This window comes from Condylura cristata, unplaced genomic scaffold, assembly GCF_000260355.1.
Source record: "Condylura cristata isolate star-nosed mole 26May11 unplaced genomic scaffold, ConCri1.0 scaffold00071, whole genome shotgun sequence".
Taxonomy (NCBI): domain Eukaryota; kingdom Metazoa; phylum Chordata; class Mammalia; order Eulipotyphla; family Talpidae; genus Condylura; species Condylura cristata.
In genome coordinates this window covers 453,856-472,971 of record NW_004567172.1, presented here as the reverse complement: position 1 = coordinate 472,971, position 19,116 = coordinate 453,856, and the positions used below count along the sequence as shown (strand labels likewise).

At 35.5% G+C, this 19,116-nt stretch overlaps 1 protein-coding gene across 1 annotated transcript; it reads left to right on the top strand.

Annotated features, from left to right (window-relative positions):
- The first annotated feature begins 18,177 nt into the window (after positions 1 to 18,177).
- On the top strand, positions 18,178 to 19,116 carry LOC101626995 (olfactory receptor 2T10). The gene has a single exon (XM_004695564.1). The coding sequence runs from the start codon at positions 18,178 to 18,180 to the stop codon at positions 19,114 to 19,116; it is 939 nt and encodes a 312-aa protein (XP_004695621.1).

The window sequence follows — 19,116 nt, the reverse complement described above, 5'->3', positions numbered from 1 at the left end:
GAAAGGAATAAATCTACAAAAAGAAACAAAATGGCAAGCACAGTTGCCAATATATCAATATTAACCCTCAATGTAAATGGTCTTAATTCATCAATAAAAAGACAAAATCCAACCTTTTGCTCTCTACAAGAATCACATCAAACTACAAAATACAAACATAGACTGAATCTAAAAGTTCAGAAAAAAATTCCTACAAGGTTGGACCTAAAAAAAAAAAAAAAAGGCAGGGATAGCTATAGTTATATCCAATAGAACAGACCTCAACCTACGAAAACTAAAGAGACAAAGATGATCACTACAGTATCATTAGCAGGAAAATACATCAGAAAGATATAACACTTATCAACATATACTCACCAAATGATGGAGCACCAAAATATATTAGAAAATTATTATCAACTATTTCTACACCTGACTTTCACCAATGGACAAATCAAATGAGACACACAAAATAAGAGATACTAGAGCCCTAAATAAATACCTTGACTTCATAGGCCTAACAGACAGCTATATGCACACAATAAAACTGAATAAACATCTTTCTCAAGCATACAGAGTTCATTCTCTAGAATTGATCACATAGTGGGTCACAAGACAAACGTCAACAAATCCATTAAGATCAAAATCATTCCAACTATCTTCTGTTATCATAAATAAATCATGAAAAGAAAGCAAGGAACACATCCAACCCAAGGAGACTGAACTCCATTCCTCTGGAAGACCAGTGGACTAATGAGGAAATTAAAGAAGAAATTAGAAAATTTGAGCTAAATGACAATGAAGACACTAAATTCAAGAATGTATGGTATATAGCAAAAACAGTAATAAGATGAAAATATATAGGAGTACAGACCCACATCAAAAAACAAGAAATAAATTAAAGAAACAACTTAATCTCACACCTCACAGAACTAGGAAAAAAAAAATCTTAAAGCCAGAGGAAGAAAGACAATAATAAAAATCAAATAAATAAATAAATTAGAAAATTTTAAAAAATCCAAAAGATAAATGAAACCAAAACTTGGTTCTCTGAAAAAATAAATTAAAATATACAAACCTCTAGCTAGGCTCACAAAGAAAAAAAAATGAGAGAAAACACAGTTAAATAGAATCATAAACGAAAGAGGAGAAATCACAACCAAATCCAATGACATTAAAAGAATAATCAGAGACTACTAGGAACACCTATATGCAATTAAATTCAACAACCTAGAAAATACATAAAACAATATAAACAACCAAAGATTGATAAAGGAGAATTAGAACATCTAAACAGACCAATTATGTGCAATGACATTGTGGTAGTTATCAAATCACTCCCCAAAAACAAAAGCCCAGGACCAGACAACTTCACTAATGAATTCTACCAAATATTCATAAATGAATTAGTACATATCTTACAAAAGTTCTTTCAAAAAATTGAAAAAGGAGCCCTGCCAAATACATTCTATGAAGCCAACATTACATTAATATCAAAAGCAAAGACATCACAAAAATGAAAACTACAGGCTAATCTCCCTGATGAATGCTGATGTAAACATCTACAACAGAAGCCTTATTAACAGAATCCAACAATGCATCAAAGAGGTAATACATCATGATCAAGTGTAATTCATCCCAGGGGCACAAGGATGGTTCAACATACAAAAATCAGTAAATGTCATCCTACACATCAACAAAATACAAAAAAATAAAACCATATGGGTCCCTCCCTGGTGGTGCAGCAGGTTAAATCACAGCAGTAAGAAGCTAAAGCCACTTCAGCATTAGTTCGATCCCAAGCCTGGAGGTTATCTATTTGTCATGGCAGACCTCTCCTGACCTGCCCACTATTGCCTCAGCAGTGCATTTTGTCATTTGGCCTGTTCTGCTCCCCACTCTGTCTCTGTTAAATCCTCTCATTGCCCCTGTTCCTATGGCTTGTACCCAGTTCTGTATGCATAAATAAATAAATAAATCTTAAAAAAGAAAAAACTATGATCACTTTAATAGATGCTGATAAATAGTTAGATAAAGTCCAACATCCATATATGCTGAAGGCTCTTGAAATTCTAGAGATACAAGGGATACACTTTAGATGATAAAAGCCATATATGACAAACCCCTCAGACAATATTATTCTCAATGGTGAAAAACTGAAGGCCTTTCCATTAAGATCAGGAGCAAGACAAATTTGCCCACTCTTACCACTCCTTTTCCATATAATACTGGAAGTCCTTACCAAAGCAATAAAACAAGAGAGAGTCATACAAGGAGTTCAAATAGAGAAAGAAAAAGTAAAAATATTACTATTTGCAGATGATATGATAATATATAGAGAGAATTCTAAGAACTTCACAGAATTACTACTCAAAATAATCAACCAGTTCAGCAAAGCAGTAGGATATAAAATCAATACACAAAAATCAGTAACTTTCCTATACAGAAACAATCAGAAAAAGGAGAAATTAAGAAAACCATCCCTTTAACATTGAAACAAAAAATTAAATACTTGGGAATTAACTTAAAAAAATAAAGATGTGAAGGACCTATACAAACAAAATTATAAAACATTATTAAAAGAAATAGAAGGAGATACAAAGAAATGAAGAAAAAAATCCACTGTTCATGAACTGAAAGAATTAACATTATTAAAGTGGCCATCTTACCAAAAGCAATTTACATATTCAACATTATTCAAATAAATGTATCAATGACACGCTTTAAGGAAATAGAACAAACACTGATAAAATTCTCATGGAACTATGAGAATAGACAAAGTTCTACTGATGAAAATAAAGGAGAATGGAGGTATCACACTTCCTAACTTCAATCTATGCTGCAAAGCCATAATAATTAAAACTGTATGGTACTGGAAGAAAAATATACACACAGACCAATGGAATTGAATAAAAAGTCCAGAAATAAAACCCACACATATATTGTACAATTAACCTCTGATAAAGGAACAAGAATATGAAATGTAACAAAGACAGTTTGTTTAAAAACTGGTGCTGAGAAATTTGGGCCAACATAAGCAAAATAATGAAACTAGACCACCACCTCACATCATGCACGAAAGTCAACTCAAAATGGGTAAAAGATTCAGACATAAGACCTGATACCACAAAATGTAGAGAAGAAATATAGGTAAAACACTACAAAACATACATCTCAATAACATGTTTAAAGACACTTTACCCAAAGAAAAGAAAATAAAGGAAAAGATAAACACATGGGGCTATATCAAACTGAAAATCTTCTGCATAGCAAAAGAGACACAGAGACACCCTACTGACTGAGATAGTCTTTGCACTCCATACAATGGATAAGAGACTTATCACAAAGATATACAAAGACCTCATATCAATTAACAAAACAAAGCAAACAACCAAGTCAAGAAATGGGCAGAAGAACTTAAAAGACACTTCTCCAAATAGGAATTTCAAATAGCCAACAGGCATTTGAAAAAAAGTTCAACATCCTTTATAATGAAAATTAAAACCACAATGTGATACCCTCTCAGTGAGAATGTCACATATCAATAAACTAAGAACAAGAAATGTTGGCAAGGATGAGGTGAAAAGGGACTCTCTTCCATTGCTGGTGGGAATGCAAACTTGTACAACCATTATGGAAAGCTGTATGGAGATTCCTCAGACTATTAAAATTTGAGATAGCATGTGACCCAGCAATTCCACTCCTAAGGATCTACCTAAAGGTCAAAAAAAATTAATTTAAAAGGATACACTCGCCCCTATGTTTATTACAGCACTATTTAAATAGGTAAAAACTGGAAATGACTCAAATGTCCAAAACTAGGTGATTGGATCAAGAAGAGGTGGTGTGTATATGTACATATATATATATGTACATACACACACACACACACACACACACACACACACACAATGGAATATTACTCAGCGATCAAAAAGATAAACTCATGCCTTTGCAGCAACATGGATAAATATAGAAGGATCATGTTCAGTGGAATGAGTCAGAAGGACAAATAATACTGAATGGTTTCACTTATATGAGGAATATAAGAGAACCAAATAAGACAAGAGGGAAAAGTGTATTGTTATTACAATACAAAACACAACAAAACAAAAATACACAGACAATTATTAACCAGAGATATCCTACAGGGGAGAGGGATTGGAATAAGAGAGAAAGGAATGTAGGGGACTATGGTGATGACGGACAGGTGGAGAGAGGGTAGGTGGAGGTAAACAATGCTTTAAAATGAATAATAATGTAAATTGGTATACACTCAGCAAAAGAAGGAACATCAAACTATATCAGACAATTACTATCAAATATGACAACAGACATTGGAAAAAAATAATGTATATGTGGTTGGACACTCTCTTCTACCTGTAGACAAACAAACTGTAAATAATCAAGAACACACTCCGTCTAAACAAAGATGTAATCCACATATAGTCAAAAATATATTTTCAGGGCATTTCACCCCACCCAAATGCCAAATACACAGTTTTCTAATGTGTATATGGATCATTCTCCAAGACATATCACATACTGGGTCACAAGACAAACACCATCAAATTCTTAAGTATAGACCATACCATGTAATGTTCTCAGATCATAAAAGTACTAAATTAAATCAGCCACAAAAAGAAACCTTTAATGTGGAGATGGAATGATACATTACTGAATGACAAGTGGGTTAATGGAGAAATAACCAAAGGAATTTTTAAAATATTTGTAAATGGGGAATGGGCAAGATGGCAGTAGAATAAAGACGCCGAGATGACTACATGCAAGCTCGCACAGAAATATATAAAAACAGACTATAGACTTACATGCTATGAGTTTCAACCCAAATGAGAATGCCCTGGACTCACTAGAAGGAAGATAACCAAGGGAGAATCGGCAATTGGGGAGTTCCCATAAGGGAATTCCTAACCAGAAGCCGCACAGGCAAGATTAGCAGAACCCTGCAACTATGATCGGGAATGCCAGTGGCTTACTACTCCTTCTGCTCCTTTAAAAATCTAGGCACCCGGGCCCTCCCTGGTGGCGCAGCGGGTTAAAGCACAGCACTGAGAATCTAAAGCCGCTTCCTCATGAGTTCGATTCCCGCCTGCCCTGGAGGTGACCACATGGCGTGGCAGACCTCTCCTGGCCTGCCCACTGCTCCCCTCAGCAGTGTACTTCGTCGATCTGCCTGTTCTGCTCCCCACTCTGTCTCTGCCTGTTCTGCTCCCCACTCTGTCTCTGGTGAAGCCTCTCGCCTCCCCTGAGCCTCTGGCCTGTACCCCAGTTCTGTATGCACAAATAAATAAATCTTTAAAAAAAAAAAAAAAATCTAGGCACCCGACACAAAAACACTGATTGAAAAAGATACTTGTACCCCCATGTTTATTGCTGCTTTATTTACAATTGGAAAAACATGGAAGCAGCCCAAATGCCCAAAAGTAGATAACTGGATAAAAAAGATGTGGTACATATACACAATGGAATATTACTCAGCAACCAAAAATGAGAAACATGTCTTTTGCAGCAACTTGGATGGAGCTGGAAAAGATCATGCTTAGTGAGATAAGCCAGAAAGAGAAAGAAAAATACCGGATGGTTTCATTCATAGCAGGAGTATAATGGACCAGGCGAGAAAATATCAAAAATAATGAACAACCATATACCAGAGACATTTTGTGGGGGTGGAGTGGGGAATGGGATCAAAAATGGGTGGGGGGAGGGAGGGAAATGCATGGGACTATGGTGTTGGCACACAGGTGATTTGGTGATGGGAAACCCGCGGGGATTACAATCGAGATGGAAAAAAAAATGTGCAAAATGATGTAAAAATAAACTTTTGGGAAAAAAAAAATCTAGACACCCGAACACCAGGAAGTGCCTCAGAGGGAGACTGACTGTGGTGGCAGCTGTGGCTGCTCTGCACAGCTGCAGCAGTTTTTTGCCCCAGCCCTGTAGATAAACTGAGACAACTCAGCTAGGGAGAGGAAATCAAATTGTGGGAAAAGACTGCAGCTCAGAACCAGAGTGCCCAGACCCGAGAATATGCCTCAGAAGAGTTGCCGTTCTTTGCCCCAGCCCCGACAAAGCCCTGGATATAAACTGAGACAACACAGCTAGGTGAGTGGATCCCAAGCTGCTGCACAGGGGCAGGGAAAGAAAAAAAAGCAACTGCTCTACTTAGAGAAAAGGGGGTGGAGAAGAGGAACTGGCAATTGGGGCCTCTCTAGTCCTACCCTCATCTCCTGCCCCCACAACAGAGATCTGAGACGAGGCAACATTAGGGTTTGGTCAGGTCTTGGCACCATTCTTAAGTCATGCTCAGCAAGACTCACAAACCCCTGACAGAAGAATGAACAAGAACAGTTCAAAACAAGGAATAAAAACACAGAAGGACCATAATGGCAAATGTAGGTGCCAGTATATCAAATTATCTCAGTAAAAAGACACAGAGTTGCAGGATGGATTAGAAAACAGAACCCATCATATTCTGCTGTCTGCAGGAAACACATCTAACTACAAAAGATAAAAACAGACTGCAAATAAAAGGGTGGAAAACAATCCTACAAGAAAATGGACCAAAAAAGAAGGCAGGAACTGCTATACTTACATAAGATCAAATAGACTGCAAACTAAAAACGTTTAAAGGAGACACAGATTAAGGGGACAATATAACAAGAAGAAATAACAATCATCAACATATATGAACCAAATGAAGGAGCACCAAAATATATTAGGAAACTACTGTCATCTATGAAAATGTATATCAGAGAGAATACATACATAGTAGGAGACTTCAATACGCCACTCTCAACAATGGATAGATCAACAAGACAAAAAATAAATAAAGACACTAAAGCTCTGAACAAAGACCTGGACAACATGGATCTAGCGGACATCTATAGAATACTGCACCTCAGGAAATCTGAGTACACACTTTTCTCAAATCCACATGGCTCATTCTCTAGGATTGACCACAGACTGGGTGACAAGATAAACATCAACAGATACACTAAGATCAAAATCATACCAACTATTTTTTCTGACCATGAAGGAATCAAACTAGATCCTAGTTTATAGTATGAAAATCTTAACAGAGTTTTAAAACAAAAATCAGTAGATGTAACACATAGACACTGAAAATTTTACCTAAACAAAATATAAAAAGATATTAAACAATTAAATATACAAATTTAAAAATATAGCAAATTGACCATGAGCATACATAACTAATAATCACCTTAAATGCAAATGACCTAAATTTAGCAATGAAAAGGTATAATTTGATTAATAAAATCCAAACTTATATTGTTTACAGGAAAACCATTTTACCACCAAAAAAAGTAAAACAGGATTAAAAGTGAAAATCTATCTGTTTAAAACAGATTTTCTCAGAGTAGTTTTCCTGAATAAACTATACTGTAATTGAGTCAGTATTGGAATGTTGGCACTTCACACTTTACTCCATAAAATAATTAAATATTTGAGAGACAATTAATTCAACTTGCAAACAGTTGTAAACACCTTTGATTGTCTTCATCCAACTCTGAAATTACCACAGAATTATATTTTAGAAAATCAAAAAATGTACAGAAAAGCTACATAGACACTCCAAAGTGTTAGTTCAGTCAGCAGACATATGAAAAAATTCACTGTGAAATAACTCTGCCTATCTTTGAGAATGGCCCATATCAAAAAATTCACAATGAACAAATGCTGGTGAGGGTGTGGAGAAACAGGATCTTCCTTACATTGTTGATAGAAAGGCAGGCAGATGCATCTCCTATGGAAGTATGTGTGGAAAAACTTCAAAAGTTTAAAAAGTGGATCTGCTATACAACTCAGCAATTCCACTCTTTAATGTCTACCCAAAGAACATACTCACAAATTATTTAAAAGGAAATCTGTACTCATATGCTTATTGAAGCACTATTTTCAATAGCCAAGATATGGAAATGACACAAATTTCCCAAAACAGATAAATGGACCAAAAGGTGTGTTGTACATATACACACAATGGAATACCACTCAGCAATCACAAGAGGTAAACTCATGCTATTTACAGCACAATGGATGAACGTGGAGGGGATTATACTAATCAAAATAAGTAAAAAGAAAAAAATGATAATACTGTATGGTTACACTTAACTTGTAAAATATAGAGAAACCAAACAAAAAATCACACAAAGAAAAACCTTAAAAGCTGACCATATGGGCACTCCCTGGTGGCGCAGCGGGTTAAAGCACAGCACTGAGAAGCTACAGTCACATCCGCATGAGTTTGATTCCCGCCTGCCCCGGAGGTGACCACGTGGCGTGGCAGACCTCTCCTGACCCACCCGCTGCTCCCCTCAGCAGTGTACTTCATAGATCTGCCTGTTCTGCTCCCCACTCTGTCTCTGGTGAATCCTCTCACCCTCCACATCTCTGGCCTGTACCCCAGTTCTGTATGTACAAATAAATAAATCTTTAAAAAAAAGCTTACCATACACCTGAGGCATCCAGGAGAGGAAGGGAAACGAGAGAGAAAGGGCTGGGTAACAACAGGAGGAGGATAATGACTCTTTGGATAATGAATGACTTCCAGGTGGGAGATGTGGTGGGGTAAGAGCAAAGGTGGGAGGAGTGGCTAATGGAGGGTTACTGGGGCTTTGGTGCTGGGTTTGGTGAAATAATATATCCCTAAGACATATAGTGTGAAGCAGATGAGCATTACTTATATAAGTTAAAAAATAATAAAAATAGTTTTTGCCATTTCTGAGCATACTTGAATATAACCTAAACATATAATTATCACAAAGGATAAAGGATGTATCTTTTGAAATACATCTTGTATATGTCTACCTATGATAAAATCTATAGAGAAAATGTAACAACAGAACTTATGTCCTGAACACAAATAAATAGTATTTTTTTTTAAAAGTCATTAACAAAATCTTAGCAGATGAAAATTAACTGTATATTAAAAGAAACAGGTATCATGACCATGATCTGCTCTAGGGAAGAAGGAATATCTGAACACATGTAAATTGATCATTGTAATTCATCAAATCAACAAAAGGAAAGATAAAAGTATATGACAATAACAATAGATGTTATTTGGAAAGATTCAAAATAAATTTATGATTAAAATACTCAATAAATTGTATAAGAAGGAGAATTCTCAAAATAAAAAGAGAACATGTATGACAAGTCATATATATATACTCAATGTTTAAAATAAAACTTAAATGTTCTCCACTAATCAGGTAAAAGTGAAGAATGTCCTATTTTTACACTACTATTCAAAATAGAACTGAAACTCATAGAGCCATAAGACAAGAAACAAGATAAAAAAATAAATCTAATTTGGATTGGAAGTAAAGTGTCAATTTTCACATTTACAATAAAAGTACTCTAAACAGTAAAACAGAAAGTAAAGTGGTAGGCTACAAAATCAATGTTAGAAATCAGTTGAGAAGAAAGGATGAAATCAAGAAATTATTTGCATTTACAATTTCATGCAGAAATATTAAATACCTAGGAATAAACTAAGCAAAAGAAATGAAAAACCTGAACAATGAACATTATAAAAAACATGTTAAAAGAAATAGAGGCAAGAACAAAATAAAAAAAGATAAACCTTGTTCATGTATTTGGAAGAATTCACAAATTAATGGTCATAATATCCAAAGGCAAAATAATATGTCCTCTAAATATATCTATACATTTAGGAACTAAGTAAAATTCCAATAGCTATCTTCAAGGAAATATAACTAATTTTTAAATGGAACCACAAATAACCCTAAAAGGTCAAAGCAAGTCCAAGTCCAAAAAGTAGAAAGAGGCATCACATTCCAAGACTTGCATACTACAAGGATGCTATTCAGAGCAGTATGATATTATAGGTATAAAAATAGACACAAAAAAAAACAAAGAAATATAATTGATATCCTAGAAATTTTGGCGCAATTATGTGGAGTCAAGAATATAGAATGAAAATATATATATATGGCAAAACTGAAAAGCCACATACAAAATGATGAAATTTGGCCATGATGGCATATCTTGTAAAAATTAACTAAAAGTTAATTGAAAACTTGAAGTTATAAACTGTAAACAGAATATAGAGACAAAACACTTTACAATATCAGCTTAGTGATGTCTTTGGGATTCAACTGCAAAAGCAAGACAAACACAAACAAAAAGAAGTAATTGGGATTGTAGTACACCAAGATGATTCCATATGGAAAAAGAAATTACAAAGGCAAACTTTTACAAACAAAAGCAATTTAGACTTACTTCATAAAACAGTTGAAAGAAAAATCTACTAGCTATATTTGGATTTTAAAAAATATGTGAATTATGAATTATTTAATCATTATATTTAGTTACTAAATCTTCTAAAATGAACAGTTATTATTAATAATATTCAGGAAAAATTAGGAAAGGGCAGTTTCTTAAACTTAGAACTTTTCCTGTTTGGATTTATTTTACTATTTTCCCTCAAAATGAGATGATACATTTTTTTTAAGATGATGCAATAATATGGTGTGGAAGACATAGATTATAATTTATTTTTCAGCAAAGAGACAGAATAAGGAAATTTGTGTTAGATCATTTCTATTACTGGATGGTTAATAAAAAGGACTTCAAGACAACATCCACAATTCACTTAAGACCAAAAGAGATCCTTCAGGACTGTGCCCATGGAGGCCACATCAGTCCTATTAGTGGACCGTATAGAAAGCACCATCCTTCAAGTTCACCATCTGCACTGTAAATGCTGGATTTGGCCACATCAATTGCTCCAAGGTTCTGCAGAGATAAGATCTGTAAGTGTTACATAATTTGTATGCTTTTTGCTCATTTCAGCAAAATGAACATTATAAGGCTTTAATCAGTTGAGAAGTCTACATGTAAAATAAAATACCTTTGTAAAAGAGCATCATATTAGTCTTCTTATGACCTGGATTAACAAAATAATCTTTTATCGTTTTTGTGAAAACTATTGATCATCTATCCATCATTTAGCATCCCTTCTGTAAAATAACTTAGTTTTATTATCATAGGTAAGTGAATATTGTGACATGTGATATACTTTAAAAAGTATGGTGTATATATTGAGTAGCTAAATTTCACTAAAATGTTATCAAATAAGGAGTACAAATATTGTGTATCCTAATTATATAAATGGAAATGAGATTAAAGAGATTTAGGACCTATACAATACCTCAAAAGGGGGGAAAGAAAGAATTCAATCAAGAATTAACTACTTCAAATTTTGAGATTTTTTTCCTCCAGGTGACATTTCTTTCATCAGCAAGGTTTTTCAATGAAACCCTAATTTTAAATAAATGATATTGTTTTCCTGAAAATTGTAAAGATGCTGAATATTGCAAAGTGTTCCTCTCCTCCTTTTTTCTCTTTTCAGCAATATATATATGTTAGGACCCCAAATGAGGAAATATATATAAATGAGGGGTGGTCCACAGAGGCGCCAGTACAATGGTGAGCAAATATAATTCCACTTCCTCAGTGAAATTCATTGTGTAATTTTGGATATTACATGCCCCTGCAGAAGATGTATGGTTTTTAACTTCCTGCATTATTAATAGTGCAAAACTTAATAATCTGAAGTAATGTCCTGACTGCTATTTTCAAAAATGGCTTGCTTTTACTATTTTTGTATTTGAGAAAAATTATATTTAGAATTATCCAACTTCTTCCCCCTCCCCTGCAGGAGGAAAAGGGAGAGGGGTCTAAACAGGAGCATGAAGAGAAAAGGGTCTATGGTGATGGTGCATGGGTGAACTGGAAGTAGAGATTTTATGAGGACTACACCTGAGAAGAGAAAGCAAACATAAAAAACCATACAAAAATGAACAATGATGAGTGTGTGTGTGTGTGTGTGTGTGTGTGTATAGTATTAAACAAAAATAGAATTAGCCAACTGGACTCTGTTTAGATGGTCCAATTGTGTTGGCAATCATTTAAAGCATCATAGTCAGGACCAGCTCCTGCTGGTCAAATACATGACTTCTCTGTGATCAGGGTGTTGACCTGGGCCAGGTCAATGTCAGAGCTTCTTCAGTCTGTTTGAACTGGTACTTGTTGGTCTTGACATCCATAATGAACTCAGTGTATCCTGTCATCATCTATCATTTTCATGTGGCCAGAGGGAACTTGATAATGGCATAATGGTTAAGCTTATTTCTGCTGGGCACACTCTTCTGAGGATATTTGGGTTACCTTCAAACTTGCTTTATCTTGGACCTCCAAATGGTACTTATGTATCTGAAGTAGGCTCACTCAAAAATGGTTAGAAATTTCCCTGTCTCAGACAACTAGATATTCACATTCAAAGTAGAATGAATATTATCAGTCTCTGAATCAAAGGGAAACAATAAACAATAAAGACAACAAATTATTGAATTATGTCATCATCTCAAAATTTAGAAATATAGTGGCAACACAAAGGAGAAAAAAGAATTGAACTGGATAGGTAGGGACAAAGCTGACTGAAATATTCACTAGCTGGTCCGTGAGGATACACTGAAGATAGTGAACTTGATAAAAGATAGAATTTGAAGCAGATGAAGAAAAAGTAAGGTGTTATTTCTGAAGAGAAATTAGGGCAAACATCCAGTTAGAGTGATGGCACTAATTTTCAGTTTATAGGCTCAAGGAGCACAGAAACCAGTGTGTCTCACAGTGGAGGGTTCTAGAAAAGAGGAGTGGTGGTACAGGTGACCAAAAGGCCTCAGTTTCTATGCACGTATGTCTGGTAATTACTTTCTAAATGGGAAAATTACTGAAGAGAAGTGAACAATGAAGTGGGTCAAAATATAGACAATTTCTGATAGACTGTTGGTGGAAAGAGAAAGGAAGAGGTCAAAGATGATTTTAAGATTGTTTCTCTGAAACACTGGTTAACTCAAATCATTAATATCTCAGCAGGAGAGGATTCTGAATCTGATTCTGAATGTCTTTGAGGCAAGATCAGAAGTTAAGACATACAAAATGAAAGACATTTTAAGGAAAATGGATTAATCAGCCTATTTTCACTTGTCACACAGCAGAGAGTGCCATACCTTAAAAAGGTGTTTTTTATTATTATTATTATTATTATTATTATTATTATTATTATTATTATTATTTATTATTATTATTATTATTTGTTTGTGTGTTTGTTTGACATTTGGACATCTAGCAGACAACAGATGGACCTTATATTTGCAACCATGTATCCATTGTGTGGCTATGGGCATTTAACATTGTAAAGGGGCCTTCCCAGTGGAGTGCTGTTCTGCCACTCAGAACTGGAATTTCTCTTTCTCTCTCTGCCTGCCTGTGTATATAGTCCCCTGTCTCAGTACTAAAGGACTGTGAAATCTACTAATGGCTCCAAATTCTCTTGTCATCTGTGAGAACTGACAGTAAACCAACCTGGCTTGGGATGGTTATGCAACAGATGTCAACTAGATTAATAAAGATGTTGAAGAGACAATTTGGTGATAAGTATGTGAGTTATCGAATGATATATTGGAAGCATACAAACTTGAAACTGCAAGATAAGAACAAGGGAAGGAATTTCATTAGATGGTAGTTGCAAGAGAGAATTCTTGAACTATGCCAATATTAATAGCTCACGGGGGTGGGGGGAAGGATGAAAGCAGTGAATAGGAAGAAGCAGTGAAAGTAGGAGTGGTGCCCTTGAAATTTAACAAGGAAAATAAAATTTTGCAAATAAAGTGAGTGATCTTTCATATCAGATGTTGATAAATGGTCAAAATTATGATCATTTAAATTTAAATATCAGCATATACTGCATGGAGATTATTGGTGGTCTTGACAAGGGACTATTTGGGAAACAGAAGTAAGATAAAACCTTGCTTGGGAAGGCATTGATGATAATGAGTTTGATTAAATTTTTCAAGAATTTCTACTAAAAAGGAAAGGACATTTGCTAGAGGAGAAGTTGTTTCCAGGAAGAGTTGCTTCGATTTATTTTTTTCCTCATTTTCTTTTTTAATTGTGGAGCAGTAACAGGATATGTATATGTAGGTAGCAATGATATGCAAAATATAGATGATATAGCAGAGAAAGAGGATAATTGATGAGATATAGAGTGGAGTGAAGGTCTCTGAAATATACAGAGTTCAAGTAAAAGAAAGAAATTGCTTCTGGGCATAGGTACATGTGAGTTTAGTGGAGGTATGGAAGTTTTCTTCTGATTTCTTCAATTTTATCAAAGAAACTGGAAAAGAGTTTACAAACTTAGAGTAAGGAAGACAGAGGTATGAGCCTTTTTGGACTAAGGCAAAAAAATGAGCATTTCATCTAGGAAGAATGTGAAAGGACTAGCAGCAGCATATCTGTTGGAGACACTTGAATTTAGGAGTTCTATACCTGAAGTAGATTCAGTTGAAGTGGTTAAAAATTTCCCCAGTCTCAGTCAGATTCAGAGTAGGTAGAGAAGTGGTTTTAGCTGGCATTGTGATTTGGCTAAAGGACGATTAGGGGGAAGTTGCCTATTGCTCTCTCTCTGAGAGAAAAATTTTAATTGCTAACCAAAACCTTCAAAGGACTAAGGTGGAGAGTGAGGACTTCAAGGAGATGAGAGATACAAAGGTTTGTGCTCTGTATAAGAGTGAAAAGAGAGTTGAGATTGGAGTGCTAGAGAGAGTAAGCTGCAAAATTAAAAGGAAATAGTTACAAGAGGAATGCATGTGTTCTACTGTCACTTTAGGAACTGTATTTCCCTTTCAAATTGTCTCTGAATTTTAAGATAAATATGAATTGTATACACCTGTAAGATTTATAAACATTTTTAAACACAAGTGGCTGTTTCAAATGCCCCCTTCTTCAAGTAAGTATGCAATTTAGTACAGCTATATTATGGCTATTTCCTTTACATTTGTCCATGCATTCTATTATAGTCCTGCTTTAATTGGTAATGAGCAGGATGCTGTGATCTGTTATCACATTGTCACACATGGGCCTCACAGCTCTGCATGTACAGCTCCTACATGGGAACGGCCCTATTAGATAAACCTCCTAAAAAAAAATTGCCCAAACTTTAGCCTATCATTTCCCATTGTTTCACTTGTTACTGTTTTTCTTATTTCTACTTTCTTGTAAGTAAGCCTTCCAGAACTATTGTGACTATACTGCATGCTGAGAGAGCACACTCTCTGCATCATTTCTTTTTTGCTGAGGTTTAAATTTATGAGGTATTCACTAAGGCAAAAAGTCAAAGTTATACCAACTTTTCCACAAGCATATCTTAAATTAATGTCAGTAATTGCTGTCTGGGCATCCTCTGGATTTTGTAATAATTGATTGCTTTATTGAATTTCAGCCCCATGGTTAGTTTGGGTCTATACTGGTGATAACTGCTTTCTTTTCTGCTGTAACCTGCTCTTGATTGAGCTGACATTCTTTCCATGATAGCACAAATTTTATCAGTGTCTGATCTTGTAGCATTTCCAAAAGTTACTTCTCTGTTAATAACAAAGTTACTGTCATTATTGTTAGTTTTTCTATAAATTCATTTTAATTTTATATGAACACATAGTAGAGATGCGTGCACACAGACACACACACACACATATGTATATTAAGATTGTAATCTCTTGGCAAAATATTCTTCCATATCAATTAAAATAACCAAAATCACTGTTCAATGAGATATAAAGATTATGTGACCTTATTGAGTAGTTTTCTGTTTCCATCACTAACATAGTTTGCATAGCATTTTGTTAGCTTTCTGTCCACATTTGAAAATATCTGATGAAACAAGATAATACAAAACATTGGCTCAAAATTTGCTTTTCTATGAAAATAATTCACTTTTACCTGGGAACTGATTGTATGATTTATACCAGGGAAGAACTAAGCTATATTGGTGTTATGTTGGTACCAGCAAGAAATCACATTTTCAAAATTATTTAGTATAGTACTTGAAAGACCACTAATTCAAAGAAATTAGTTCATTAGACCACTCAAGTTTGAAATATCAAAATGAAAATGATGGCTGATTGAAACAATTCATGTTTATAAAATTATGAGTAAATAGAGACTTCATATAAAATGTGCCAAGAGGAAATTGAAATGCAACAGGTGTGAATATAATGCATGTATGATTTATGTTGAGAAATTGAGTATAATTAGTGTTCTGAGTGTTTTGATTCCTTTAAAAAGTTCTTATTTATAAGATATAGATACATTTTCTTTATGATTAAGTAGAAAATATAAATAACAGTCATCCATGAATAAATAATACAATTCTGGAAAAGAAAGAAACAGATCTAAGATTGGTGTTGAATAACCCTGGACTGGTCCAGAAAATAATAAGTAGAAAGAAGATCCTTACAATTGGTGCTAGGTAATTGTTCTGTTGACTGCTCTGAGAAATGAGAACTTTAATGATGCTACCATTTATCTGTTGAGAGAAAAACCCTCAAGAAAACCCATGCTCATGCAATGATGTAGCAATTTGCACAATAAAATAAAAGTAAATTTAGGCAAACTTCTTCTCACCAATTTGTGATGGGTAAAATGGAGAGACTGCAATTAGTTAGCAGGGTTACGAAATCCCATTAAAATTAAAACAGGGCCCTTCCAGGTGGCACAGCAGGTTAAAGCACAGCACTAAGAAGCTTAAACCACTTCCGCATGAGTTAGATCCAGCCTGCCCCGAGGAGATCCACATGGGGTGGCAGACCTCTCCTGACCCACCCGCTGCTCCCCTCAGCAGTGTACTTCATTGATCTGCCTGTTCTGCTCCCCACTTGGTCTCTGGTGAATCCTCTCACCCTCCGCACCTCTGGCCTGTACCCCAGTTCTGTATGAACAAATAAATCTTAAAAAAAAAATTAATCTTGATAAAAATAAAGCTCAGACTGAGAAATTTTAGGTGTGATTTAATCACCACTGAAAATTTTGGAAAATAATGATGATTCATCAAGTTTCATTGACCTGAGGTACTTGTAACTTTGAGATTATGAAAGAGTACTGAAACTCTACTAGGTTACTCTATATTAATACAGATCACAAAACCAAGATAGGTTAAGTAGAGGATGAAAGTATATTTTATTTATTTTTTTTAAAGATTTATTCATACAGAACTGAGGTACACGCCAGAGATGTGGAGGGTGAGAGGATTCACCAGGGACAGCCTGGGGAGCAGAACAGGCAGAATGACGAAGTACACTGCTGAGGGGAGCAGTGGGTGGATCAAGAGAGGTCTGCTGCGCCATGTGGATCTCCTCCAAGGCAGGCAGGGTCAAACTCATGCGGAAGTGGCTTAGGCTTCTTAGTGCGGTGCTTTAACCCGCTGCACCACCAGGGAGGGCCCTATTTTTATTTTTTTTAAGATTTATTTATTTATACATACAGAACTGGGGTGCAGGCCAGAGGAGCAGGGGCCATGAGAGGATTCACCAGAGATAGATTGAGGAGTAGAACAGTCAGATAGACAAAGTACACTGCAGAAGGGAGCAGCAGGTTGGTCAGGAGAGGTCTGCTGTGCCATGTGGGTCACCTCCAGGTCCAGGGATCAAACTCGCACTGAAGCGGCAGCGGCCAGCTTGCAGTGCTGCATCCTAACCTGTTGTGACACCAGGGAGGGCCAAAAATATATTTTATAATCATGTTTATGTAAAGTATTTAAGACATTTTTCGAAAGTTGAGAAATTGGAACATATCTTTACTGACACATATAAAGATATTTGACCAACTTTGTAATAGTTGTAATAAATCTTTTGAAAGCTGATATGTGTCACATGTTTAATGTTATCCTGTTTGTATTTCTGTTAAAATATTGAATTCACATACTTACTGAAATAAGCCAGAAGGAAAAAGAAAAATACCGGATGGTCTCACTCACAGCAGGAGTATAAGGGATCAGAAAGAGAGTATAAAGTAAAAAAGAACATCAACAAGAACTATAAACCAGAGATATTCTATGGGGGAGGAGAGGGGAACAAGATCAAAACTGGGTTGGGAAGAGCACATGGGACAATGTGATGGCATATCATATATATATATATATATATATATATATATATATATATATATAAACTATTATATATATATATATAATATTGAATACATATTTTGAAATGAATGAATTGAAATAAATGTGTGTTATATGCTTACATATGTCTACTTTTATCCTACAGGTACAGTCTCCTTCATCATCTTTCTAACATGTGGCTGACCAATCAGACCCAGGATGTTGAATTTTTCCTGTTGGGGATCTTTAGTCAAAGTTCATACCCTGGTTTCCTATTCTTTCTTATCTTTGGTATATTTTTAATAGCTGTGTCTGCAAATATCATCTTGATCATTTTGATCCACTTTGACTCCTGCCTGCATACTCCTATGTACTTCTTTATCAATCAGCTCTCACTTATGGACCTAATATATATTTCTGTCACTGTACCCAAAATGCTAGCAAACAAACTGGTAAATGTGAGGACCATCTCCATCTGGGGTTGTGGGACCCAGATGTTCTTCTACCTCCTGTTGGGAGGTTCAGAATACTGTCTTCTAGCTGCCATGGCCTATGACCGTTATGTGGCCATCTGCCATCCTCTCCGTTACTTTGTCCTTATGAACCATAGGATGTGTCACCTTCTGGCAGCTGCCTGTTGGTTTGTGGGGTCAGTGGATGGATTGATACTCACTCCCATTACCATGACATTTCCCTTCTGCAGATCTCGGGAAATCTACCACTTTTTCTGTGAGGTTCCTGCTGTAATGAAGTTGTCCTGCTCAGATACATCCCTCTATGAGATTTTCATGTACCTGTGTTGTATTCTTATGCTGCTCATCCCTATCACAGTCATTTCAGGATCTTATTACTTTATCGTCCTCACTATTCACAGGATGAACTCAGTGGAGGGCAAGAAAAAGGCATTTGCCACATGTTCGTCCCACATTACAGTAGTTTTCATCTTCTATGGTGCTGCTGTCTATACTTACATGCTCCCCAGCTCCTATCACACCCCTGAGAAAGACATGGTAGTGTCCTTCTTCTATACCATCCTGACACCTGTCCTTAATCCTGTAATTTACAGTCTCAGGAATAAGGAGGTCGCAGGGGCTCTAAAAAAGTTGCTGAGAGGAGGCAAATTTCCCTATTAA